At 41.4% G+C, this 26,976-nt stretch overlaps 2 protein-coding genes across 4 annotated transcripts in view; both read right to left on the bottom strand.

Annotated features, from left to right (window-relative positions):
• LOC117372101 (general transcription factor 3C polypeptide 1-like) overlaps positions 1-996 on the bottom strand; it is a 39,852-nt gene extending 38,856 nt beyond the window's left edge. Inside the window, exon 1 of the mRNA XM_055223596.1 lies at positions 576-996. Within this exon, the coding sequence (XP_055079571.1) occupies positions 576-796 (221 nt within the window). The 5' untranslated portion in view covers positions 797-996. The remainder of the gene's footprint in view (positions 1-575) is intronic.
• A 1,137-nt stretch (positions 997-2,133) lies between these two features.
• LOC117384989 (axin-1-like) lies at positions 2,134-26,265 on the bottom strand. Of its 3 annotated transcripts, none has more exons than XM_033982233.2 (13): positions 26,179-26,265; positions 14,877-15,552; positions 13,094-13,287; positions 12,340-12,486; positions 11,547-11,681; positions 11,316-11,412; positions 11,099-11,236; positions 10,622-10,985; positions 9,894-10,053; positions 8,573-8,752; positions 6,686-6,982; positions 5,690-5,842; positions 2,134-4,456 (listed from the first exon to the last, which is right to left on the bottom strand). In XM_033982233.2, the coding sequence occupies exons 2-13, from the start codon at positions 15,486-15,488 to the stop codon at positions 4,330-4,332; spliced, it is 2,604 nt and encodes an 867-aa protein (XP_033838124.1). In that variant the 5' UTR covers positions 15,489-15,552; positions 26,179-26,265; the 3' UTR covers positions 2,134-4,329. The 3 variants fall into 3 exon arrangements, with proteins under 3 accessions (XP_033838124.1, XP_033838205.1, XP_055080291.1); XM_033982314.2 differs by lacking the exon at positions 26,179-26,265 and adding an exon at positions 25,635-25,922; XM_055224316.1 differs by lacking the exon at positions 26,179-26,265 and adding an exon at positions 25,635-25,773 and having other exon boundaries at positions 8,573-8,749.
• Positions 26,266-26,976: the final 711 nt, after the last annotated feature.

The following is a 26,976-nucleotide window of genomic DNA, read 5'->3' on the forward strand; positions in this document are numbered from 1 at the left end:
TTTATAATTAAACACTAACACCACTGGCTCTAAAATTATTCACATTTATATTTTTCCCAATGACTTTTGCAAATTGCAAGTTTAAAATTAAATTTCAAGATTGAAGAAAACCTCAATATCCTTTACTAATCTGGGTACCACAACAGGTAAACAACTTTTAAATGAACCTAACATACAATGACGTACAAAAGACCTGTACAGAGATCTCCTGTTCTGTTTCATCAACTGCAGCACAAGCACCAAATAAGAAGGATCATCCAGGGCTTGAAGAACTACCTCTGGCTATGATCAGGATTCACAGAACCACAGTTATACTTGTACATTTTGTTATGACATTAGCTACGCTTTCCAGGATAAGTAAGTCTACGATGACAGCAACTTTAATATCCCTGAATGATTTGAACATGTACTCAACATAGCCATTCTTGACTCTACCTTCATCTGCCCTCTCATCTGTCATGGAGCTTTACACCTGCCTCTCCTCCACTGTCTCCTCATCCGTCATAGAGCTCCACACCTGCTCCTCCCCCCATCGCCTCCCCTGTCATGGATCTCCACACCTGCCCTCTCCTCACCTGTCATACAGCTCCACATCGTCCCTCTCCTGCGGCTGCTCGTAGAAGCTGATCTCGGGGTTATGGACCAGACACCTCCACAGGAACGCCTTGGTGAAGTCGTCGATCTTCTGCGGGAACTTGGGCTTTCTGTCCTCCAGTCGCAACCACAGAGACGGCAGCGTGATCCCGTCCAAACCCTCCAGAGCAACCTCATCCACCAGCGCGCTCTGAGTATCCATCACATGCTATGGCTAGTTAGCTCGCTACTTTTGGCCTAATAAACAGGGCTTATTGCAACATCCGAATATTATAAATAAACGGTACGCATATTGCAGGTTATTTAATATAATCGGAGGCGTATTCTGCATTTCAGAATATTTAATAAAGGGAAATAAAGCGTTAAAAGGACCACATACTGTTAGCTGTTCGTAGCTGTCACTGTTATGTTCGACTTTGGGTGAAAAGGCTTCCGTAGTTTCCTGTGTCATGAGGAAGTAGGAGGGGCTACAATTTTGTAAACAGTGTGTGTTAACTATTATTATTATTATTATTATTATTATTATTATTACTATACATCATGAAGGGAAAATTGGTTCTGAAACTATTTCCTCTGTTAAGACAGTAAAAGAAAATACATTAAATGGAACTTTAAAAAAAACATTAAATTAAATAATAAATACAATATACTACTATTAATAATCCGTGAATTTTAAAGCGCCTATATTATGCTAATTTATGATCTATGCGATGTTTCCTCATCACAAACAGACCTGGAGTTGTGTTTTGTTTCATTCACACATGTTCAACACACAAACCCTGCATATTTTGGCTGAGTTTCCCCCTCAAACTGAAAACACTCTGTTCCACCTTGTGATGTCATGTGGTAATACAGGATGAATAATTTGGATGATTTCTCTGGATTTCCCTAACTCTCAAACTACAGGTATTGTTTTAGTGTTGTTGAAACATATTCACTTGGTGCACCAGTAGAAACTGTAGATTTTCTGTCAATCTCAACTGAACAAAATTTTTAAAACAAGACAAACAAAAAGGAAAAGCTACAATTAAAGATTATTCTGGTGTATTATTGAATAAAACAGTTGAGGCTAAAATTGATGTTAATTTTAAAACTATGACTTGATGACATCACAAGGTGGAACAGAGCACTTTGAGCTTTGAGTTATCCTGCATTATTAGGCTGTCTACATCTCCAAACATGTGTGAATGAAACAAAACACAACTTCAGGTATGTGCTTGATGAGGAAACATACTAACATGGATAAGATCTCACAGGAATCAACTTTGTGTAATGTAGATCCTTAAACTATCATGTTTATCATTCTAAGGCTCACAGTGGACTCAAATTTAAGATGGAAAGGCAGGGAATTATAAGATAGTCCTTTATTGTTATTGTTACCTTGTGTCTTCACTCACTCACCCACTCTCTCCTCCAACTCCCAGAGCTTATAGTAATGCATAAAAAAGTAGCTGAGTGGATGTTGGAGCCATATCCTCTCTGTCCTTTTATTTGTATGTACAGTACATCAAGGAACATTATAAAGCAAGTGCATTCATGTTGATTCAACAGCTTTATTATGAAGTACCTTTTTGAAAAGAAATGTACAAGTGGAACCAGCACAGTGACATGTGGACGTGGTGCAGCTCTGTATGAAATGAGAATGTACATATTTACAGCAGCGCTTCTATTAGACCAGAGCCAGTCAGCTAAATACACCTGCATCAAAATACAGTCAAAGCATGGGTCATACAGACATATGGGAAAGGCACTGGGTTTCACACAAACTCACAGAAGACACTTGAGAATAATGTCATTCAACTGTCCCTGGGTATTCGAACAAAACCAATAAAATATATCATAGGGCCATAAAAGTTTATCATAAACAAATAAAATAGATATTCAACTCATCAGGAAACATTGGTTAAAAAGAACATGCTTGGTGATTATTCAAATGACTTTTTTTTAATAAACAATACATTAAAACTATGGTTCACTTACTGAAGGCATTATGGGCTGATACAGTTAACTTGGTTTCCAATGTCTAATCAATAATCTAACATTCCTCCAAAGGCCTGGTGTGAGTGACCTCCACATTCAGTTAAACAGCATAATGAGGACACGAGTGGCTCTGAGGACGAGCTGAGGGCCAGCGTACATTCACTCTCCTCAACTGTGCCAGGGGCGGCGAATAGCACAAGGAGGGTGGACTTTAGGATACATCGACTTTGCTCTAATGGTTTTGGCAGAGGCACTGTACAAACTGATCACTGTAGATTTGAGACAGTCGTTGCACAATAAAAAATTTAAAAAAATTAAAACTCTGCACTTGGAACGCACAGGCCTGATGTCTGTCAGACAAGTGAGGAGAACGTACAAGTGGTTATTCTCAGTGTTTTCCATTGATTTTGTAAAGACTATGGTGGAACAAATAAGCCTTATACCTTTTTATGATACTGTCTATTTTAAAAATAGTTAACTAGGATTATCTTGCTTTCTTTTAATTTTGTCAGTGGTATTAAGTAGTTTCAATATTATTGTTTATCTTCATATTTATCTAGCCATATATCATGATTCAAAATGTGTTACCGTGATAGGTATAGGAACAAATTATGTTTTAAATTTAATTTCATTAAATTTGTGGAGTATAAATGTCACATACTACCTATATTAGTTCATCTTTAAGCAGGCATTTTTGACCACTTCATTTTATTTTTTAAGTGTATGATAATGCAATGAGCCAATGATGCCAATATATAGTCCAAGTTATTTTAGACGATGGGGGCAATTTTAGAATATGAGGGGCCACCATAGTCTCCTGTATTAATGGGAAACACTGTTATTCTTGTGGCGAGCGGTCAGGGGCGGCCTTAGGTAGCTGTAGTGTGAAACCTCCCTAAACCAGAGCGAGGACTGCACAGGCACAGCTGAGCATTGGCCAGTCAGGCACCTCCACTCAGGGACATGGTCAGCATCTGGAAGGCCCGGTGTAGTTCCAATACGAGATATAGATATGCGATAATAAGAATAAAAGAGTTCTCAGCTGTCCTCAAAATGGCAAACGAACTAGCTTAGAAACATACACAAAATACATTTGTACTGAGATATGACAAAAAAATTGGGCTGCATTAGAAGTACCTGCCTTATACAGAAATAAAATGCAAAACAAGTAGCTAGAATACTCGTCTCATCAAAAAAATATGACGCTTTGGTAAACAAGAGAACTTGCGTCTCCGTGTGGCTGTGACATCTACGCGGTTAACCACTACTACGTCTGAGCGAGCGGGAGGGGCAGAGGGACTCCACTTCCCAGCATCCTCTGCCCGGATCCCCCTAGCTCCCTCCCCCCAGACAGCAAGCCTCCAGCGGGGGGAGCGAAAAAAAGCACTTTCAGGACATTGGCGAGCACCTTTTCACGAGAGAGTTTGTGGTAATGTAGCAGCATTTTAAACTGGTCTGCGGAAGACTACTGATCCTGTCCGTCTGAGTCCGCTGTAGTGGAAGTGGAACAGCTCCGGAGAGACCCGCGGAGGAGGAGGAGGAGGCGTTCTTGTGTTTCGTGGCCCTGCACCTGGTTCATTTCATATAAATTCCATCTTGAAAACCTGCATCATCATCGTTCTCATTTTGCTTCACTTGGCTCTGTCCATCTGTCGACTTTCTTCAAGCGTTCCCGAGGCTCAAACTCCTGTCCGTGCGATATGCCTGCATCCGTATGGTTCTAGCGTTCTGGTGGGATCTCACAGGTCCCCAGCTTCAGTCCACCTTCTCCACCTTTCCGATGATCTTCTCCTCAAAGATGGGTAAGATGGCGTCGTCGTCCCGCACCTCCTCAAACACGACGCCGCAGTCAAACTCATCGCTGACTTTCTTGAAGTAGAACCTGCATGCGCACAAAAGACGGTATAAGTATACCCATTATGGTCATGTACATATTGATGCTTTGCATTGACATGTTGGGGATGTTCTACATGCATCTCTATGGTGGAATGTTTAGCAGTTACCATGGTGACACAATGCACACATTAGCAAACACAGCCAAAAAGTTTGAAAAGATTGAAATCTCAAGAAAAAATAAATTGATTCAGATACAGAGGAACCTGTGATCAATAAGAGCGTTCATGGTTCTGTTTACAAGTTTGATTTTTAACAAAAGGGTGAGTGTGACTAACTGAAAAAACTGTCGGCTAATGCTAGCTAGCTTGTGACTGTAATGCTATTTGAGAAGGACTGGCTTAACAGTACAAAATTAGTTCACCTGTTGTAGTTTAAGCAAAGTCGTTTCTTTATGGTCAGATTATGTTAAAACAAAGCTCAGATTAAAATCTATCAAAGCCTCAGACAGAGCAGTGCCTACAGTTAGCATCACACCCCCAGGGAATGTTGATGACATCAGCTGCAAAGTATCAATAGAATGCATTATTCAAGATTATGAGTTGCCTTAGGATTAAAGAGACTGCTATATTGGGCCAATATTTGCACTTTAGCCCATCAGCTATCGGCTTTAAATCTCCAGCAGAAGCCAATATTTTGTTTGGCAAACCAGCCGCACCTCCATATTTATATAGAATACATGCAAAAAGCTTCATGTGAACACTTTAGTCAAAGGAGAGATGACTACAAAATGACTACACAGCTCCAGTTTGTAGTAAAATAAGGTCATGGATGAGTTTGTGCTAAATTGAAATTGGATCATTTGTGGGAAAATGACCAAAATCAATGCTTCATATCAGCCCAAAAATGTCAGCAGGGCCTATCAGCCATTGTTTTTTCTGGATCCTAAACATCAGTATCGGCATCGACCACAAAAAAAAACAACACATCAATTGATCTCTACTTTGAACATCTTAGGCTTGGTACTTAATGCCATTGTGAATTATGCTGCCATTTTTTAAAAATGCATCTTCCAGATCTTATTATACTTCCATGAACTTAATACATAGACTCCAGAGTTTGCCATGTGCCGACTGAGAAATACAGTTTTATGACCGAAAAGGAATCACATCAAAATAAAAAAAGAAAACATGAACGTTTATTTACAATTTCTAAAAATCCAAAAATTGATGAATCAGAGCAATGAATAAAGTTTGCCCAAATGTGTGTCCGATGTTCTCACCTGTAGTGGCCCTTTTTGGTAAGCAGCTCCTTGAACTGGCCCAGAGTGACCACACGACCTTTGACAGACGTCCTGTAGGGGATGGGCTCTCCACAGAAATAGTAGGCCACGGTCATGTTCTCACAGCGCTCCACTCGCTTCGCAGACTTGTGCCTACACACAGACAAAAGCATCGTTTCCATTGGTTACATCTCCAAATTGGTCTGGCACAGAGGATCCTGAGCAGGGCTGTTGTCGACTAAATGCATGTCCTGTGTATCATTAACATCTTAGCATAATAATATTAACAGTTCATTCAAATCTTCATTTAAGGTCCCTCCATGCCTCTTTTCTGGTAAATCTGTTACAATGCCAATCAAATATCAAATAAGCCTGGTGTCCACTGTACCAATGTTTTGTTGTATTAGACTGTTGGGCATCACACTACACAACCTGAGGAGTTTAAATGACCACACACACACAGACACACACAAGATCAGTTGTGGAAAAGACCAAAGTTTGTTGGAGCGATTATCAGGCTCCATTTGTACAGGTTAGCTGAGGCAAAATGACTAAAATTGGAAATGACTGAATAATCAACTAAAGGACTAAAGCTTTGCTAAGGCTGCTAACGCACTAATTCCATGTGTTTCAAGAGCTTTATATTTATGGCATGGTATTTTTATACATTTATTTTTATGCACATGAATATATTATAAATATTATCAATAATGAAAAATGTTTAAACAGATTAGAAATTACATTTAATAAAAAAAGGAAATTGAATTAAATACAAACTACAATGTCATACAAGTGCAAACATTTTAATCCTTCTGTTTGTAATAATAATCATAAGAGCTGTTTGATAAGATCGGAGCCCAGTCGTCTATCTACACAGATGAAATTTGCTCCATGAATAGAGTTCACTAAATCTGACATTTGGAGTGTGGGATGGAAATGCACATGTTTGTATGAAATACATGACTGATGATAAATACGCAGTGAGTTTTAAGTTACCTCTGCTTGGCCTGCTGCGCGGCCGCCCTCCTCCGCTCCTCCTCCAGTCTCCTCCTAGCCTCCTCCAGCTGGGTGAGGGGGTTTGGGGCCGGGTTGGGGGGCATGGCGGGGTCCTGGATGAATGGATGCGAAGGCTGCACTTGGCTGGTGGCAGATGGGATAGCGGGGGACACGGAGGAGGGGTTGTTCCGGAGCTGAGCCGACACCCATGGGTGCACTGCCCCGGGGCGCTCCACCGAGGTCGGCCGTGGAGACTCGCTGCTGGTCCCTGTCCTCCTGGAGCCACTGGTGCTTCCACTGAGAGCAAACACAACGCATGTGAGTAAATAACTGCTTTGAAAATAAAATAATTCAAGTTTATTTATATAGCATATATATATTAAATATAGCTCTGTAAGTGAAAGCAATATCCAAACAACATGTACAGAACAGATAATCCCCAGATCTTTTTTAGGATTAAGATCAACAAACTCACTAAAAGGCACTGTACCTGATTTTTCCAGTCTTAACAACATGAAAAACAGAACTAGTTCATTTTAAACGGTTTGCAGAGGTCCTAAGTTATTCCTCACTTACCTTATGCATTCCGAACATCCTAATTATTCACCGCAATGAGTTTATAAGTGCTTTCACAACTTTTAGAGGGCAGAGTGGAGTTTTGTTGTCATAGTAATGCCAGCAACAACTAGTATAGTAGCCCGCATTTCCTAATTATCAGACAATAAAATGTTTTTTGTAATTAGATGCAGATACACAGCAAACTTATTTAGACAATTTCACCTCAAAAACATGGAAAACATTGTGTAGAGAGCCTTTAATCTTGTGGTGTTGTGTCAATTAGGGCTGCAAATAACATTTATTTTGGTAGTGGACTATTCAGCAGTTAATTTTTTTTTAGTGTGCACCTTATAAATACATTATCAACCAAATAAACACTGAAATATTGTGACTGGAGGCTTCAAAATAAAGAATATTTAGAAGTAAAGAGCTGGAGTATGAAAATACAAAAATGGTTTATTATATTGTTTGGCATTTTGATTTAATAATGGCACCATCTTTGTTTTCATATATGTTTTAGCGTCTGTACAGTTCAGAGCACAATGACTATTGTTTTTAGAATCTTTTTTAGAATCTTGTTTAGTCAATAAATAACTGAAGTCCCAGTGTCAGTGTAAATAGAACTCAGGCCTTTAAGAATTGTCTATTATCAGTAAAAAGTTTGAACACACCCTCATTCAATGTTTTTTTTTTTTTTTTTTTCCTTTATGTTTACTACTTTAAACATTTTACAGAATACAGAAGACATCAAATACATTAAGTAAGATATATGGAATTATGTAGTATAAAAAGAAAAATAACTAAAATAACTAAAATACTTATATAAAAAATTAAAACATTAGTACTGTTATTTACCTTTTTTCATTGGTACATAATTCCATATATCTTGCTTCATATATTTTTGTATGCATATAAAATGCAGAAAGTAACTTAACTGGTAGTGTATTATACACATATATTGTACAGGCAGGTCTTGAGGTCAAAATAAGTCTGCTGCGCGCTGTCTGCATCTAATTATAAAGCATTTTCTATACAGTGTTTGATAATCTGGAAGTATGTGTCAGAGGGCTAGTTGTCATCATTGCTGTGATGTCAACCTCTTCTCAAAGTTGTGAAAAGCATTTATAAACCCATCGTGATGAATAATTAAGATGCTCAGAATGCATAAGGTAAGTGAGGAATAACTTTGGATCACTTCAAACCATTTTAAAATAAACAATTTTTCATTTTCATTCAGACATTAAAAATCAGGTACAGCGCCTTCACTTTTTAAAGGGTAGGGCTAAATGATTTGGTAAAAATATCTGAATGCAGTTGCACTAGCCGTACCCGTGTGAGCTCTTCTTGTGCCGGAGCGCCTCTCCCTCCATCATCCACTGTAGGATCTTCTGGTTCCTCTCCATGTCCTCCAGAGGCACCGGGGCATCTGCAGCTCGCACAGCCTCTTCGCCTTTGCCTGAGGGCTCAGGCTTCTTCCCTCCGCGCCTCGATAGTGTGCTGCCCTTACTGCTGTAGGACCACAAGAGCAACGTCAGTGTGCAGGTCGCAGTCATGAGGGACATTTGGAACACTTAAAGAGGGGCTATTATGAAAAATAGTTTTTTTTAGCTTTCTACCGTGTTCAACTGTGTACAGTTTTGTATATTTATGGAGAATTGTTGTGCGGGTGACGTAGATCGCTAAAATGCTCAAACCATGCAGGAATGACATCTAAAACCTCTCAGGCACGTTTTTGATGATGGGAACAAGATAGCTCCAAAAAGCTGACTTTGAATAATACCCCATCTTTAAAAATTGCTTTTTGTCATTTTTTCTTTTTAGTGTGTTCTTCTCATTTGATTTGACTTGTTTTCATTATTAGAAAAAGTGCCTGGAAGACCAAAATAAAGAAATATTTCTCTGAAGCATTTTTGAGACAAAAATACATGGAATACGACTGTAATTTGAATGTGCAATTTGTAACAATGGTTTTATTGCTTTGCCGGGAATGTTACACACTATGGCATTAACATTTATCTATTTATCTTGCAATAATTTAATTAGTTGAGTTTTATTGCTCAAAAATAAAAAAGTGACAAAACTAACCAAATTACAAACTGCACTTTTTCAAACTGATGCTGTGCTAATGACCCCAAACCTCAAACCTCAACCTTGTCCTTCATGTCACCTTGGTAAAGTTCATATGACAGCTTAGGCTCCTAATTCCTCTAAAACACATGGATCATCATTAGAGTTAAGATTTGACTAAAGATCTTGGCTAATCTTTCCAAGTTTTGTCATTTTGATGAACGTTATAATTTTACTTCCTGGTTGGACACAGGCGGCAGATATGACATTCGTAAAGGTCTGTTACTTTGCAACCACAATGTTAACAGGTGCTAAAACGTGTCTAAATTACAACATAGTAAATTTCACAAATCAACAAAATAAAGGTTTAAATTCATTTTTTTAAGTTTTTAAATCATCATAGGTAGATTTATGTATTTATATTTACTACAGGTACTATCCCACCAAACCAGGTCATAATTAAAAAAATATATTGATTTGTCAAATGCACTTTAAGTAAAAGCTTCTTCTCTCCAGTATGATGTGATATATGCATGATGTAGTCTCCATATGCCCGTGCAGCAAGTGGAGGAGCTGCACTGACCTGTAACCCAGGCCCTCCACATTACTGGCCCCTGCGCCGTCGGCGTAGTTCCTGCTCCTGCCTCCCTCTCCATTCCATAGGAAGTTGGCCTGTGACCTAGAGCCCGCCTCTTCCTGTGCTTCTCTGCCTCTGTGGTGATACGCCTGTTTGTGATGCATACCTATAAAAAACACAAGAAAACATCATTAGTAACAGACTAAAGTTGGTTGAGCACACCATTTAAAGAGCCTAAATTATTTTGGTGTAAGATCACGACAATGACTACATCAACTTTGTTCAAAATATGAAAGTGGAACAATATTTCTGGGGAACAATATTTATCATCTGGTCTTTTTCTTTGTACTACTGGGTAATTTTTGGTTATTTTTTTATCTATATGATGAGAGCCATAGAAGGTTGCATAAATAACTTCAAAGGCCTCATTAGTGATGCAAACTAAGTACTTAAGGGTTTATATTGCAGCTCATGATTTTTTAACAATATTGTAGATTTCGAATAGTTTTTGTGGTTTAAATTTGCTCTTGGATTTTTGTATTTGAGACATAAGTTAGCTTCAATATTATCGTTTATTGTCTATATTTACTTTAGTAATATATCACACTTCAAAATCTATTATCGTGACAAACCTTTCTATCAGAACCTGGAACATTATACTGGACCTCAAGCTTTAGACTTGCTGAAAAAATGAAAACTCTACATCCATCCATATAAGGCAGTAGTAGTGTTACCTTTGGCCCCGGGGGCGGGCAGGCCGCGGTGTGGGGGGTAGAGGGGAGGACCCGTGCCTCCGTCTGGGGAGCGGGAGGATTTGGGAGGACTGTGGCGCCCCCCTAAGGTGCTGTTGGCTGCTCCTGGTGACTGGCAGCCCGGAGTCTTCATGACCCGCTGCACGTGTTCGTCCAGAATAGACTCAGGGTCGTCCTCGTGGGAGTCCTCCATGGCCACCAGCCCCCCGTACGTGGGGGCACAGGCAGGGGTGGTCTCGGAGTACCTGGCTCCGTAAAGAGGGGGGAAGGTGGGCAGGGACAGTGGTATACTGTGAGACGACATGGAGGTGGTCATGGAGCTGTCTGCATCGTCGCCCTCTTCTTCCTGTTCAGCACAATACACATCTGAGTCACTCTGGGCAAGAAAAGCACTAAACATGCACTAGTACAAGCAAACACACAGGGCCTATGGTCTGTGCCACAGAGCCTGGTACTCACCAGTCGTACTCTCTTGAGCCTCTCCTCCAGCCTCTCCTGAGCCTCCCGCTCTCGGAGCACTGTCTCCAGTTTACTGATGAGGGCGGCTGCAAAACGCTCCGGCTCCACGTGGATGTCCTTTGGCATGCGGTACATGCGCTGCACAATCACAAGTATGATGAGAGTTTATTTTGAAACAGTATTTTTAAAACATAATGTAAATGCACAGGTGACTCACAGGTATATGAGGTAGGGGAACACGTCCATTTGCTTTGGCACTTTCATGCATCTCTTTTCGATGCTGCTTTCGAAATCTGTAAGGAGGAATCCCATCTCTGCAGAACAAACCAAAGCTTAGGTTAAAGCCAGTAACAGTGTTTACTAAAGACTTTCCTGCCTAAGGCCCAAAGTACATAGCAGTATAGTACTACAGTACAAAGAGGGGAGTGCGCCTGTCTGCTGTACTCACATGCTGCTGTCGGTCAGGGACATGGTGTCTGCGTCACTGGACATGCTCTGCTGCTCACTGTCGTTGGCACTAGTGGCGGGGGCGCGAGCGTAGCCCAGGTTGGCGTAATACGGGTTCACTGGCTCTCTCCAGGGTCTGAGGGAACAGGCACAAACACAGTGCATTCACAAGCAGATCAAAAGGGCCATCATGGTCAGATGAATAGATCCTAATAGTTTGTGAAAACTAGCTCTTCATTTAGTTACAGAGTAACACAGTAATAGGTGTGAGAGAAATTCCATTTCTGTGCTGTACTGAGCTGGCAGTGAGTGCCCTCAGTACAGCACAAAAACAGTAACAGGAGGAACCTGCAGTCCTATCAGGTTAAAAAAGCGCCAAAATTGAATTTAGCATATGGTTGTCTGGACACAATATATCTTCTTAGGTTAATGCAAATTGGTTTTAGTCGTAGGGTCTGGCAACAAAAGATGACAAACAAATTCTACTTCCTGATTAAATAATCAGCTTGAATATAAGAATGCTAAATATTGACTCATCATTATGTAAAATGTGTTTGCACCTGGGCAAAAAAATCCACTTGATAGTAAAACATTTTTTGAACAAGTTTAAAAGTTGAAATCAAGGGCATGCTTGTGAAAAAAGCAAAATCCCTCAAACTTTTGATCATGCTTTTTATAATAATTTTACACACACTTGTATATTTATCAAACACTATTTGGTTAATTAACAGAAATTAATATGAGCAGAACACAGTATTCATGGTGTGAAGGAACCTGCTTGCTGAAGAGGTTACCTGTACTCCCTGCTGTCAGGCCTCCTCCTGTTCACTACTGCCCTCTGGGGGGCAGTCTGCATTAACAGGCTGTGGGTCAGTCTGCTGGCCGGAGTGTCCGAGCACTCTCCATCTCTGTCCTCCTCTGCATCCCGCTCTCCTGCACACCTAAATACAACAACATTCTCTTTAGAACTCAAATTTGTCAGATTAAAAGTGATTTTGAAAATAGACTCAATACTCAATTCTGATACAATGATAATAAAAACACTCTTTAGATTATAGAATGTTATTTTCAACATTAAATTACAGTACTTTTGGCCTTATAGCTGTGTAATCCCTCAGTTGCCAACCAAGGTTCTGTAGTGGTCCATGGGCAAATATTAGTCATTCTAAAGCTATTCGGGAAATGTTTATGTCTGTCCTGTGAATGTGACTCTTTACATCAATGTCTGCTCAAATGAGTATCTAGTTTCCATATTAGTTTTAGTATCGATTAGTATCTGATATTCAATACTTTTGTCAACCCTAGGAAGCTACATGGACGACTGAGAGATTACATAGATACATGGCCACAAGGTAATATAAAAGAAAGTACTATGATATAATATTGAAAATCACATTCTACTGTCTAAATAAAAAGGTATCATGGTACCAGAATCAGTATTGAGTATCGAGTCTATTCCATAGTATCGAAACAGTTTGTAAATTTATGTAAAATCTAGTGCTAGTCATGATACTAAAATTTCGTCAAGATTTGCACTTGTTGCCTGACCTCCACTCCTCGTTCTCAGTGAGCGTGGGCAGGTACCCCGGCACAGCGTTTGCCGGACCAGAAGAGGGGCTCTGGTCGCTAGGGTTGGGTTTGGGGCTCTCTCCTCCGGTGCGGGTGTATTCCAGGTACAGGTCCGATTTGAGAAACAGAGGGTATGTGTTTTCCTCCATCATGGCCTGGATCTCCGTCTGCGCCTAAACAACCAATGTCACATAAATAAGCAAACAGCAACTACTAAAATACAGAGAAAATGTTTGAAAAGGAATTTTATGAGACTGTAGTTCTTTGGTCGCTTGGTCGATGGACTCTTAGTCGGCTATTACAAATTTTGATCAACTAATTATAAGGATTTCTATGGGAACACAGCAGAAAGGAGAAGTGAGTATTTGGTATTTTTTGGTATTTATATGTAAAAAGTCAGATTAAACTCTTGATCGAGTCTGTCTTTATATAAATACATTATTTCCTAGTACTTTTGTCTGCATAAATAATAGTTTTTGCATGAGCCCCCTTCCTGCAGGTCTTATGAGTGCAGTTTGGGTACAGATAAATTGATAGGCATGGGATTATATTGAAATTTGGGGTCATGATTGTCATGGCCAAAATAATATAATTAACAATTATATCACGATAATTATTAAAGTTGATTGACTTGTTAGTTTATTACTATAGCACAACAAAACAACTTCAGCTGATCAAAGTGCTTCACGTAAAAGTCACAAAAAACAAATATATAGATAACAAGACAGAAGACAGGAAGAAAAAAAACACCAAGATATCCTGTCTAGTATTAAATACCAGGAAGAAGAGATGGGTTATCAGTCTAGTTTTAAACTACTATACTATAGGTCCTCTCAGTCTTTAATGCAGTTTGTTACAAGTGAAAACAGCAATGATCTAGAAGTTAGCAATGGTCTAGTTTTTTCCTGCACAATCTTTCTTGGCGATTATCACGATTACATAAAATGTCTCACCAACAATTACTGTCTACCCTTTTTCTTATGATAAACCATATTATTCTTTATTGTCCCATCCCTAATAGAGAGGCATAATAGTTTTGAGATCTTTTGCCACACCCCCATTTTGTTTGACTTATCGATCAGGGGGACATGCCTTTAGTCGACCCTAATGTGCTATATGAACCATGACTGTGACTGAATGCAACTGTAAACATGTAAACACCTAAACCAAACAGGGTTACCACAGTTTTCCTCCATGGCTTTTCCTGGATAGTCCATTTTAGGCAATACTTGTAATAACATAAATTAACCCTTTTTCTTACTGTTTCACTGATAGTCTACAGCTATGTCCAAATTCCCCAATTGATCATACCCCAAACACACTAATTGTTCTCAAACTCAATTAACAAAAGCCTAATAGACCAAATCTACTTTCCAGGACATCTGGTGTTTCTAATTGGCCTCAACCTGCTGTGTTAGGCCAAGTCACTCAGGGCTCAGTATTGGTAATAAATATGTCACAGTTCAAGCCCTTTCAGTACTCATGTTAGAAGAATCTTTTACAATTTCTAGTAAACACTGACAGTGGTTCAGAATTATAATACATCAAAGTGCTTTTGCCTTAAACTGCCTCATGGCGCCTCTGGCGACTGAAGTGGCCCCAGTGGCCTCTCTGACAATCACGCTTATACAAAAGTGCACATGTGAAAACTAAGCACAAAGATAAAATAAAGTACATTTCTATGAGCAGATATTTCCCATGATTCACCACATGTAGAATGTGACACAAACAAGCTCAAGACCTTGTGTCTGTAGAGGCTTACCTGTTCAAACATGGCTGGATCTGGGTGGGGCTTCCCTACACAGTCTCGGATGAAGCTCTTGGTGGCCGGTTTGATCTGTCGGGATACGATGCCACTGCCGTCGATGATGTACTTCCTGTAGATGGCCTTGGCAAGCTTGGCCCTCTTCTCCTGGCTGGTCTGCCTGAAGCCCGAGCAGGCAAACCAGAAGTCTAGCAGGTCGGCACAGCCCTCCTGGCACAGGAATTTCCTGAAGAGCTGGATGCCCTCCTGATCGTCCAGCAGCGAGTGGAGCGACTCAGCCCACTTCAGGTACGGAGGAGTGGGAGAGGCCGAACCCTCGGGCTCATAACCAAGGTCCAGGTCAGGGCGGCGGGGGGTGGCAGAGGAGGATGAAGGGGTGTACGTGGATGTGTCACCCATTTTAGACGAGGGTGGGTGAAAGCCGAGAGTTTGGGAGAGGGCGTTGGGACGGGTGCTGGCATATGGAGCAGGGGGGTCCACATCACCCTCCTCTCCAGGCACTGGGGGTCTGGGAGCATCCTCAGTGAAGTGGGCAGGCCCACTCAGAGAGGCCACCACCCCACCTCCGCCCCGAAACCCGTGTCCATGCATTTCTCTGACAACACTCATGTCTGCGAGCGCACGGGGCCGACGTCAGACACGCCCAGCGATAGGTCCTGACACAAGATTCTGCCTAAAAGAGACAAATGTGGTACAAAACATGAGATGGGAATGACATCAAATATAAAAAGTCTATATATTATTGCAAAACACACTACAGTAAACAATAGGCCTGTAACGCTAACACATTTTGAAGCACGATACATCACTACAGAGAAATGCTGAGATAAATGATGCTATTGAAACTACTTTATACAACAAAAGTATGTCACAAAAAAGGATAATCCCAGTAAACCCATCTTTAAATAGACAGTAACAATAAAAGGCCCGAGCTGCAGCAAATTAACAGCAGAATGAACCAATATTAAACCACAGAAGTTATTTATTCTACCCTCTACAGCTCAACCCATGCATTATTACATAAAGATGGCAAAAACCTCCCCATTACTGCAAAGAAATTGTACACACGATAAATATTGAGCCCCAAAATATACAGTTCCAGCTTTCATATATTGAACAATTTAGTAATTATTGTGACAGGCCTAGTACAAAGTGAACTTTTATTTATTTTTTATTTTTTTGTAATGGGAACATCAAAGGGAAATACTTGTAAAATTATCCCATTGATGCATTATATTAAAAAACAGTATCCTAAGGCCTTTGTTTTGTCTGTACCAGCAAATCAAATCATGCCAAAGCCACACACACCTCACAAGACACAGATCTGACATGTCCAAACTAAAGATGTGCTACTGTTTCATTACACAGCACACTTTGGGCAGCTACATTCATATGCAGGAAGACACTTGTCAACCCATTTAAAAAGGCACACAATGGAACTTTTTATTAAGAGTCTTGCCTCTCTACAGATCAAAATTCTAGGTAAAGCAATAACATCTCCATGGAGACAAGCAGAAACAAACCCTGCACCGGAAAAGTTACAGTGCACCTTTAAACAAATCTTGTATAATGCAGTATTTCCAATTTTGTTTTTGCCCCCATAGTCTGAACAAATATTTGGTTATACAAATGATACTTAATGCTTGTAGTACTGACATAAACATACAAAAGTAAGTGTATTTTCTATCATTCTATCATTATCCGTTCTTTTTTGACCAGTAAAGGCAATAAGCAGTGGGACGACTTGAGAAGTACTTCATTTTGTTATTTAAGTAAAATTACATATAACGGAGCAAAAAATACTGAAGTAAAAGTATAACCTGAAAAAATGTACGTAACTAAAATTAATATTACAAAGTACCTCTTTAGAAATGTACTTAAAGATTAAAATGTAAACATATTTTGGACAGATTTTGAGGTCTTATAAAGCTTCAAATGTAGTGATTTTAATAAAGATTTGAGCTGAATTTTGCTCAACGGAAACAACTGAATCAATTGTTTTTCCGAGATGTTTTTATTTGCATGCTTTTGTTTGCTCAGACTATGAATATGTTCAGCAGGTCTCAAACAATAATAAAAAATACTTTGTGCTTTCTATTCCACTACAATTTTTACAGGATTGAAAGAGTAAGATACCTGTTCTCAAATGTAGTAAATGTGTAACCCTTATATTTTGATTTCACCAGTCCCTGGAGGCTGTGGATATGTCGGGTTACAGTTAGATATATTATGTGTTATCTTCTTCTTGCTGTTTCCCTTGCTACCCAAAAAAACCAACACGGCAGGACAGTGCGCCGCTCAACCGTTTTTATTCAGCAACTCTCAATTCTTCCCAACTTAACATGTGCGCGCCCTAATGCGCGTTCCTTGGTGCGCTCCCCAAAATGAGCTGTACCGAAACAAAACAATAGGAACCAAAATTATTATTAAGTAAATGTACCTTACCCAACATAAAATAATAAATAAATATGAATTATTAATAAAATAAATACAAGGCAATAAACAAAATACTAATGTCCCCAAATTAATGTTAATACATAAAATAACATACATCAAATAAATGAAAGGTTACAGTCTTCCCCTGCTACCAAATGAAATGTCCCCATTTCAAATCGAACACACAACTCACAATTAACATAGAACATACCCTGAATGTGGCCTACATCAGCCAACAGGAAGAATATAAACAACAAAGGCATATGACCATTGCAGAACCATGGATAAAAGAGAAACAGATAACAATGATAGTATACAAAAAAAAACAACCCTTCAAGTGATAAAGTCCCTGTACCTATGTGGCACACAAATCCTGCGACCAGAGCGGGACACAACAGGGTGGGCAATGGGGGAGGCTGGAGGGGATACAGAGGGCTGGGGAACGGGGGAGGAATCAGGGGAAGCAGAGGGAACAACTGCCTGGGGTGAAGGCGGAGCACTCTGAGGAGTAGTCTCTACTGCAGGTGCAGTTCCAGGCTGCCTACTCCGTCTAGGTACATGTGGTGGAGTAGGAGGACGAAAAGGCAGAGCCCCTGACAAAGCAGTAAGGGGAGGTGCCCGTGAAGGCGTATTGTCCTGTCCAGGTGAAAATGTCTTTTCCATATTCTGAATATCTGGCAAAGCTCCTTTGAAAGCTTTGAGTCTGTTGTGGTGTACAGTCCATGTCCATGAGCGTGCTTTCCTAGGATCTGTAATCTCATAGGTCACACCTGAATGTCCATCTTTCGTCACGCGTTTCACAATGACAAACGGCCCTTTCCATCTGGGAGCCAGTTTATTCATTCTGTTAGCGGGGTCATCAATGAGCACAAGATCTCCCGGCTCGTGTGGGTGAAACACAACTTTCTTGTCATAATGAGACTTCTGACGCAACTTACTAAGTGTGGAGTTGTGAGCTGCATCGGCAAATGCATGTGCCAAGCGTGAGGACAGGTAAGAAGCATAAGCTGCAGGGGTACCTGGTGTAGGTGAGGTCACAGTGGGACTACAGTTCAATATAACATCCAGTGGCAAGTTTGGTTCCCTGCCGTGTACGAGGAAGAATGGGGAAAACCCTGTACTAGAATGTACACTGGAGTTGTAAGCAAGTTCGACTTGTGGGAGAAACTGATCCCATTCACCACCAGTTTGCGCTATGTACTTAGCTAGTTGGTCTTTCAGAGTCCTGTTCAGTCTTTCCACCAAACCGTCTGACTGTGCATGGTATGGGGTAGTGCGTGTTTTAGTAATCCCCAGTAACTTACACAAGTGTTTCACAAGGTCTGATTCAAATTGCCTACCCTGGTCTGTATGAATCGACTCAGGCAACCCATGTTGTCTAACATAGTCCTCAAAAATGCATTTTGCAACTGTAATAGCACGTTGGTCTTTCAATGGAAACAGATTGGCATAGCGTGTGAAATAGTCAGTAATAACCAGTGCATACCTATTTCCTTGAGAGGTAATGGGTAACTCAGTGATATCAGCAGCTACTTTTTGAAAAGGTCTGTCAGCTTCAATACATTGAAGTGGGGCACGTTCATGTGGTACCGGAGAACCTCGTTTTTGACAAGGGAGGCACTCGGAACAAAAAGTGTGCACATCACGAGCCATGTAAGGCCAATAGCAGATACGTCTAGCTCTTTGAAGGGTGCGTTCTGCATTCAAATGTCCACTTAGCTGATTACCATGTAAAGCAGCTAAGGCTATAGGAAGGAGTGTGTTTGGTAAAACCACTTGGAAGTTTACAGGTGAGTGAGAACTCTGTTTAGTCTTCCTACAGAGAATCCCCTTTCTAATCGTAAGGTTGGGAAACTCATGCCACAGTTTCCTCAACGAAGGGGAGGAGTACCTCAGTTTACCAATAGGGGGCCTACATGCACTGTCTTTTACCCATGAAATCACTGTACTAAGACATTCATCATTTTGTTGCTGTTGTTTCAACTGTTCTGAGTCAATAGACAGTGTGTTGCTAAAGTCCAAATTATGATTGTCACTAGTGTCTGTGTCCACAGTAGCATTTGTGTCAGTGACATCTACAGTAACACACTGCACTACATGGTTAAGTCTTTCAGTGCTGGGGCGCCTGGACAAGGCATCTGCATTGGCGTGCCGTTTACCTTCCCGGTGCATGATAGAATAGTCATAGACGTCCAGCTCAAGGATCCACCTGCTACGTCGGCCAGTAGGATCATTGTCCACTGCACTTTTCTTTAGGCTCAGCAGTGGCTTATGGTCTGTGATCACAACAAAGGAGCTGCCTGAAAGAAAGTGTTTAAAATGTCTCACAGACCAAACAACTGCAAACAGTTCACGATCAAAAGTGGACCACTTCTTTTCTGAGGGGGTGAAAGTGTGGCTTGCATAGGCAATAACATGTTCTTTATTGTCCTGTCTCTGGGCTAACACTGACCCAATGCCCTCTAGTGATGCATCAGTGTATAGCAGGAAAGGCTGGGAAAACACAGGATGTGCCACGACCGGAGGGTTAGTAAGAGCATGCTTAAGTGACTGAAATGCATCCTCACACTCAACTGTCCATTTAAAAATAGCACCTTTGTGAGTTAGTGAATGCAGTGGGGCAGCAATGACAGAGAAGTTCTTAACAAACCTACGGTAATAGGAGCATAGTCCAACAAAAGCCCTCACTTCTGTGGCCGTCCTGGGCAAGGGCCACTTGCGTACCTTTTCCAGGTTCTTCTCGTCTGGTTGCAGTCCACGGCTGGAGACAACATGTCCCAGAAACGTCACTTCTGTCTGAGCCAAGTGACATTTCCTCGTTTTTAGTTTAAGTCCAGCTTTCCTGAAGCGGTCAAAAACTTCACCTAGGCTCTTAAGGTGGTCACTGAAAGTACGGCTAAAGACTAGTACATCATCTAAATAGATTAAGCACTCTTTCCAATGCAAGCCGTGAAGGACTAGTTCCATCAGTCTTTGGAATGTAGGGGGAGCATTTGTCAGTCCCATTGGCATAACCTTAAACTGGTAGAGACCACTACCACTGTTGAATGCTGTTTTCTCCCTGTCTTGTGACTCAAGTTCGACTTGCCAATATCCACTGGATAGGTCCATTGTGCTGAACCAACAGGAGCCTGACAAGCTGTCAAGCGCCTCTGCTGGGCGTGGCAAGGGGTAAGAGTCCTTGATGGTGGCAGCATTAAGTTTACGGTAGTCTATACAAAACCTATAGGTGCCGTCCTTTTTCCGCACTAAAACAACCGGGGAGGACCAGGGGCTGTAACTCTCCTCAATGATGTCCTGTTCGAGGAGCTGCTGGACCTGCCTGTCTATCTCTGCTCGGATGTTTGGAGAGGCCCGGTATGCTCGCTGCTTAATGGGAGGGGTGTCGCCAGTCCTGATGCTATGCCTAACCAAGTCAGTACGGCCATAGTCTTGATCATGAGTACTAAACACGTCACAGTAAGATAAGAGTAAAGCCTGAAGCTTTTGTTTCTGGTCAGCAGTCAAAGCGGAGGTATCCAGGTTAACATCTGGCATTAACTGCTTAGTGGACTCAATCTGGGTAGTGACTGCGTCTACCTTTGTCTCAACTATGCAGTAGTCGTGGTCACTGTCTTGGCCTAAGGGATAAAAATCACCTAGTTTAGTATCACTGGGCACTTGTAAGTCAGAGGTAGTTGGATTCATGACCCTAACATAAGTCAACCCTGCCTGGACCGGAGTGACGGTACGTGCAGATAGTAATCCCTGGGAGCTGGGTGGTCCTGGTTCAATGACCCCTATATATTCGGCGTCCAAGTCAGGCACACCAATAGTGGGTTGAACTTTAGCTAGAACAGTCATTTGTGACATTGCAGGCACAAGGAGTGGTGTCACAGTAATGGCACTGCAACTCAAAGGGGCTGTCTCCATAGTAGACAAAAGTGGAACCTTGGCACGATTACCCAATTTGAGGATGCCTTCTTTCAAATCTAGAACAGCAAAATGTGCAAAAAGAAAGTCCCAGCCTAGTATGACAGGTTGTGTAACATTCCTGACTACCTGGACAGTGTGTGTGAACATTTCACTGCCCAACCTCAGGTTCACTGCGAGGGTGCCAAGATTGTCTAGGTAGTCACCAGTCACAGCCCTAGGGACAACTTGAGGTCGCTGTAATGGTTTTGTTCTCAGAGAGGGAATGGACATTCTAAACGCTTCACTAATCAGTGAGATGTCTGAGCCAGAATCTATGAATACTTTAGAAGCAACATTTTCAATAATGGCCAGTACATTTCGGGTGAATGTCTTATGTTTGGGTTGTTGAATTGATCTAGTGTGGGCCTCGTCACTAGGAGCAGACACTTGGCCCTCAGTGTCTACTGCCACTCGTTTCCCTGACTGTAGTAGTCGTCACTAAAGGTCACATGATGGTCTCTAGCATATTGTCTCTGTCTACCCCTGCCTGAGCGTGCTGAGGGGGATCTGGGTCTACCTTCATCATAAGTAGAGTTACGGTCATAGTCATGGTAAGGGAAGGACCTGTCACCATGGTAATGAGGACGCCATCTGTCTGGGCTGCGGGGTCTGGAGTGCCTCTCGTAGCTGGAGTGATGGTCCCGGTGAGGAGAAGGTGAAGAAGGTCCCGCAGACTGCCGACGATCACAACGGTCCGGTGACAGCCGACGATCGTGGTGGTCCGGTGAGCGCCTGGAAAAGCTGTAGTCGCTGTAGGACCTCCTGGACCGGTGATATGTGGGTGTAGTTGCGCGAGCATCTCGGACGGGAGACACAGATGGGGTGCGTTGATATCTCTCCCTGCCGCGGTCACCTCGGGAGTCACGTCTGGAAAAATCACTGTGGGGAGCATGACTATGTCTGGCATGGCTCACATCATGTCCTTGTAGCTTCAGAGAGCGAACATCTCTGGAAAGTTGCTTAATGGCATCAAGCAGTTCATCAGAGCAATCTACCTGGTTCTTTTCATGTTTGGTAGAGACCATGGCAGAAAGCGGCTCGTCTCTGGACGCAGGTGTTGAGGTATAGGATGTGTTAGTCAGTGGAAGTGGAGGAGGAAGTAGCCTCAAAGCCTCTTGTGCACGTTCCCATTTACATGCAACTGCCAGCGCGTCTTCCAATGTAGCTGCACCATGCTCGTGACATTTTGATTGAAGAATGGGGTCTAATCCGGCAACAAATCTTCTGAAGCGTTCCATGGCAATAGCTGGCTCTCCGTAGTTTGGAAAAGCTTCCAGCACTAACCTTGTGATTTCAGCAGCATAGACTTCTAATGGTTCTTTAGGCAGACGCTGTCTTGCATTAACAAAAGTTTGAAAATGCAGCAAAAATTCTTTCCTGCCAAAAACGTCATTGAGCTTGGCTGTACATTGGTCATAATCCAGTTGCACTGCTGGTGGCAAAGACAGCCAGTATGCTAACGCATCTCCACTAAGGCGAGTGGGAAGTATACTAGCTATATCGAGCTTTTGTCCATCCGCGCAGGCTTTAACTGCAAGTTCCAGTCTGGTTTTCCATAGAGCAAAACTTTCTTTGTCCTTACCATCGCCGTGGAAACATGGCGGCAAATCCACTCGATAATGAACGACAGTCTGTGAGGCGTCCCGCTGCTGCGGAGCCGCGCCGGGCACATCAGCATCGCTGTGAGCACGTGCGCCGTTGTCCTCAACGTCGTTGTCCGGCTGCGGTTGCTGTTGCGACATATTGCAAACACTGTCCAGCTAAAACGAACAAGTGGAAACTCTGGGTCTGCACGAAAGTATCCGTAGACAGCAATATCGTATCTCCCGGACAGGTTATCCACCGCCGATGCTAGCTGACTGCCTTGGCTAAGTAGCATAGACAAAAACTAGCAAGAAAAACACCGCTGCCACCAGTCTGTAACCCTTATATTTTGATTTCACCAGTCCCTGGAGGCTGTGGATATGTCGGGTTACAGTTAGATATATTATGTGTTATCTTCTTCTTGCTGTTTCCCTTGCTACCCAAAAAAACCAACACGGCAGGACAGTGCGCCGCTCAACCGTTTTTATTCAGCAACTCTCAATTCTTCCCAACTTAACATGTGCGCGCCCTAATGCGCGTTCCTTGGTGCGCTCCCCAAAATGAGCTGTACCGAAACAAAACAATAGGAACCAAAATTATTATTAAGTAAATGTACCTTACCCAACATAAAATAATAAATAAATATGAATTATTAATAAAATAAATACAAGGCAATAAACAAAATACTAATGTCCCCAAATTAATGTTAATACATAAAATAACATACATCAAATAAATGAAAGGTTACAAATGTAAAAAGTACTCACTTCAAAATTGACTGAAGTAAAGTACATATACCTAAAATTTCTACTTAAGTAAAGTACTTTAGTACATGTACTTTGTTGCATTCCACCACTGGCAATAAGTGGCATTTATACTCCAAAAATTGTGTTAATAAAATGATTCAAATATGGAACAATTGTGCTTCCATAGTCTCAGTATAAACCTGTGGGAAACACTGTAATGGAATGTGTTTTTTAGATCGCTTAGAAAATGCATTTACAAGCAATTCTAAAACTAATGAGCAGCAGTAAAACGTAAAATCCCTTGTTATGTCTTTATTTTTCTTTCAACTCAATTTTGTGCATCAGCTGCTTATGAAATTCAACGCTGGTGTCATTTAAGGCTCATATTTCGGCCTGATTTCGCAGACTGACTTGTCACGCTTTTTAATACCCCGCGGAAAGCCTGCAATACCAGTGCTTTGAAGTGAGAATCTCATTCATCTTGGCCTGCAAAGAAAGTGGGGGATGGGCACCGAAACAAACTCTACTCCACACAAGACGGGCCTCACGCACAGCCGCACCGGACCGGACACTTCAGCGGCCCCGAACAGCGCCAAACACGGCCAACATCAGGCCAAACTACGTTAACTTTATCCACCGGCCCGTGAAAGCGGCATTTACAGGCCAAAACTGACGGCAAAGTCCCTGTTGTACGAGTTGCTAGCTCGGTGTGTTTGGGGAATCACTAAAGTCCAGGCATTTCGCTCGGGGGCGGGAACAAACGTGCTACGTCACCGGCACAGTTATTCAAATTATGTAAAATAAATAAAAAATATATAGATAAAATTATGTTAGAGACTATACATGCAATTACAATTACTTTAGAATAAAAAAATAAATGGTAAATTGCATATTATTATAAGTACAGAAAATTGGAAAAGTGACAAATCTTGATATCACAAACCCATTTCCTCAGCATAACCAGTAGAACCGGAGCTGTCTTTAGGCACATCAAGGCCCTAAGCAAGAGTTGATCCAGGGTTCCTCGTATATAACATTTTTACAGAAAGGTGATATAAAAAATAAAAATAGGGAAATATGTCCTTTTACTGCCTGGTTTGCCTACGACAGCAAAATACAAACTAATATTGATGTAAGATTTCGTTTAAGTAGCATTCCACATAAAAAGTAGATAAAAGATACAGTGATGCTATGATAATTAAAGTAGAAGCATTTCAATTTGGTCAAAATGATACTGAAATACTGAGGAACTGATGGACATAGGCTACAGTCTAAATCAGTGGCTCTCAACTTTTCAAATCAAGTACCACCAGATCTATACTAGGGCTATAACAGGATTATCCCAGGTCTAATCTAGGTCTACAAATGGACGAGACCATTCTCACTGTAGGTCTAAACAAGAAATAACCCAAAGATGGAAAATTAGACAACCACCGCAAACTGAAGAGCTGCACAAGTGTCACCTGAAGGAGCTCTCCGCAGTACTACAGTTTGAGAAAAACTAAACAACTGAAGCCATAAACCACAAACTAATGTAGTGTTGTCAGGCAAAACTCAATAAACAAACTTAAAATACTTCCAAGAACAAAAGTATAATTTACAGTGTTTCCCATAGCTTTAGTTAAGATTGTGTTTAAACTATGGGATATCATTATAATCTCTTGTATTAATGGAAAACACTAATGTAAAACTACTGTTCAAAACATCACTACAGTATATTGCAAAGATGTAGCTATGTTTAATGACTTTTTACTCATCTACCAACCATAATTCTGCTACTATAACCCTTTTCCTAGCTATAACATAAACAAATCCGACAATTAACCTAATATGTATTCCCAAAATCTGCATAAAACCCCCAAAACACGCTATTTACACCAGACACAGCTATGGTAAACCACGCCTGGCCGGACCAAACGCCTAGGATTTCACCCAGTCCCCCGTTAGCCTGTTAGCATTAGCCGTTAGCCCGTTAGCTTTGCGTTAGCTCCGTGCAATAACGTCCCGTGTTCGGCAGCAAAAGTGTGCACCGTACCGTGTGGGAAAGCGCGGGCCCCGTAACCCGCTGCATCGGGGACACTGGCACAACGTGGATGCCTTTGAATCCAGATCATGGAGAAGTTATAGGTTTGGGAAATAGTGGAAAAACAGTCCCGACGTCTTGCCCTTAACTCCCCCGTGGTGGCTGGTTCGGGAGCAACACAGAGCGGAGAGGATACGTGCACGCCGACTCTGTGCGCTGCGGTGTGGGCTACGGCTACACTACACGAATACAACAGGTAGAACGGGACATCGGGCGAATAAAACACCACATTTACGCAACAAAACGGGGCAGTTTCACACGCAGACAGCGCGCAATCGCAGAGGATGTCACCTAGCTGCGATCAAACCCCACAGCAAAACAAAAAAAGCAAATAAATCGCAATCAGAACTAGTTGAGTACAGTAGTAAGCCGCATACAACGCCAAAAAAGTACAATTATGAGCGTTATGTTTGAGTTTTAACAAGCGATCGGGACAAGTTGTGGGATTATACGTGTGGTCGTTGTAAAAAACCACATACATAAATAAAAAACTTACGTATCCATCCCGTAAAGTGGACTTTTATTGTGCGTGTGCCCCATCGTAGCCGCACGTTTGTCTCTACAGTGTGTTTTCTATGATCGCGCAACCTGGGGGGCTGTAGCGCCTCTAGTGGTGCAGGTGAGTATTACAGCACGATTTGTACTTTGAGAATCAGAAGACTTTATTGCCATTGTCAGTGAACTCAACTCACAAACTAGGAACTTTCTTCGGTGATAAAGTGCAACATAAAACACCGAATAAGTAGAAATAAGGGCATGCATTAAGTTAAAAAAGATATGCTTGAAAATAAAAGTAAAAATTAATTAATCCCGATGATTTCTTCGCTTAAAACCAATAAAACCGCAAGGCAGCAATGGTATTTATATTACAGATATTTTAAAGGTCCCATATTATACAAAATTGACTCTTGTGAGCTTTAATCCATGTTATAATATTATTGTTACCTCATCAAAGACATACATCAGGTAACATCTGGATGGAGTTGTGTTTTGTTTCATTCACACATGTTTGAGTAGCCGTTTATTATTAGTCTGTAACATCTCCAAAGCTCAAAATGCTCTGGTCCATCTTGTGATGTCATCAAGCGATAGTTTTCAAGTTAACAGCTGCCTTCTACCTTTTGATAAATAGAAATTGGAAATTGGAATATGGAGTTTAAAAACTCAGTGGAGCACTTTCTGTATTACCACATGATGACATCACAAGGTGGAATACAGTGTTTTCCAGATTGAGAGAAGAAGCCAAACATGCAGGGTTTGTGTGATTGAAACAAAACACAACTCCAGTTTTGTT

The sequence above is a fragment of the Periophthalmus magnuspinnatus genome, chromosome 1 (genome assembly GCF_009829125.3).
Source record: "Periophthalmus magnuspinnatus isolate fPerMag1 chromosome 1, fPerMag1.2.pri, whole genome shotgun sequence".
In the NCBI taxonomy this organism is placed as follows: domain Eukaryota; kingdom Metazoa; phylum Chordata; class Actinopteri; order Gobiiformes; family Gobiidae; genus Periophthalmus; species Periophthalmus magnuspinnatus.

Bases quoted from the DNA above. Each gene is read 5' to 3' on its own strand.
- LOC117384989 (XM_033982233.2), bottom strand. From the start codon at position 15,488: ATGAGTGTTGTCAGAGAAATGCATGGACACGGGTTTCGGGGCGGAGGT. The intron at 11,413-11,546 runs GTGAGTACAGCA...TTTGTTCTGCAG, and splicing joins TCCCTGACCGACAGCAGCAT to AGATGGGATTCCTCCTTACA. The intron at 8,753-9,893 runs GTCAGTGCAGCT...GTGGTCCTACAG, and splicing joins GTGGAGGGCCTGGGTTACAG to CAGTAAGGGCAGCACACTAT.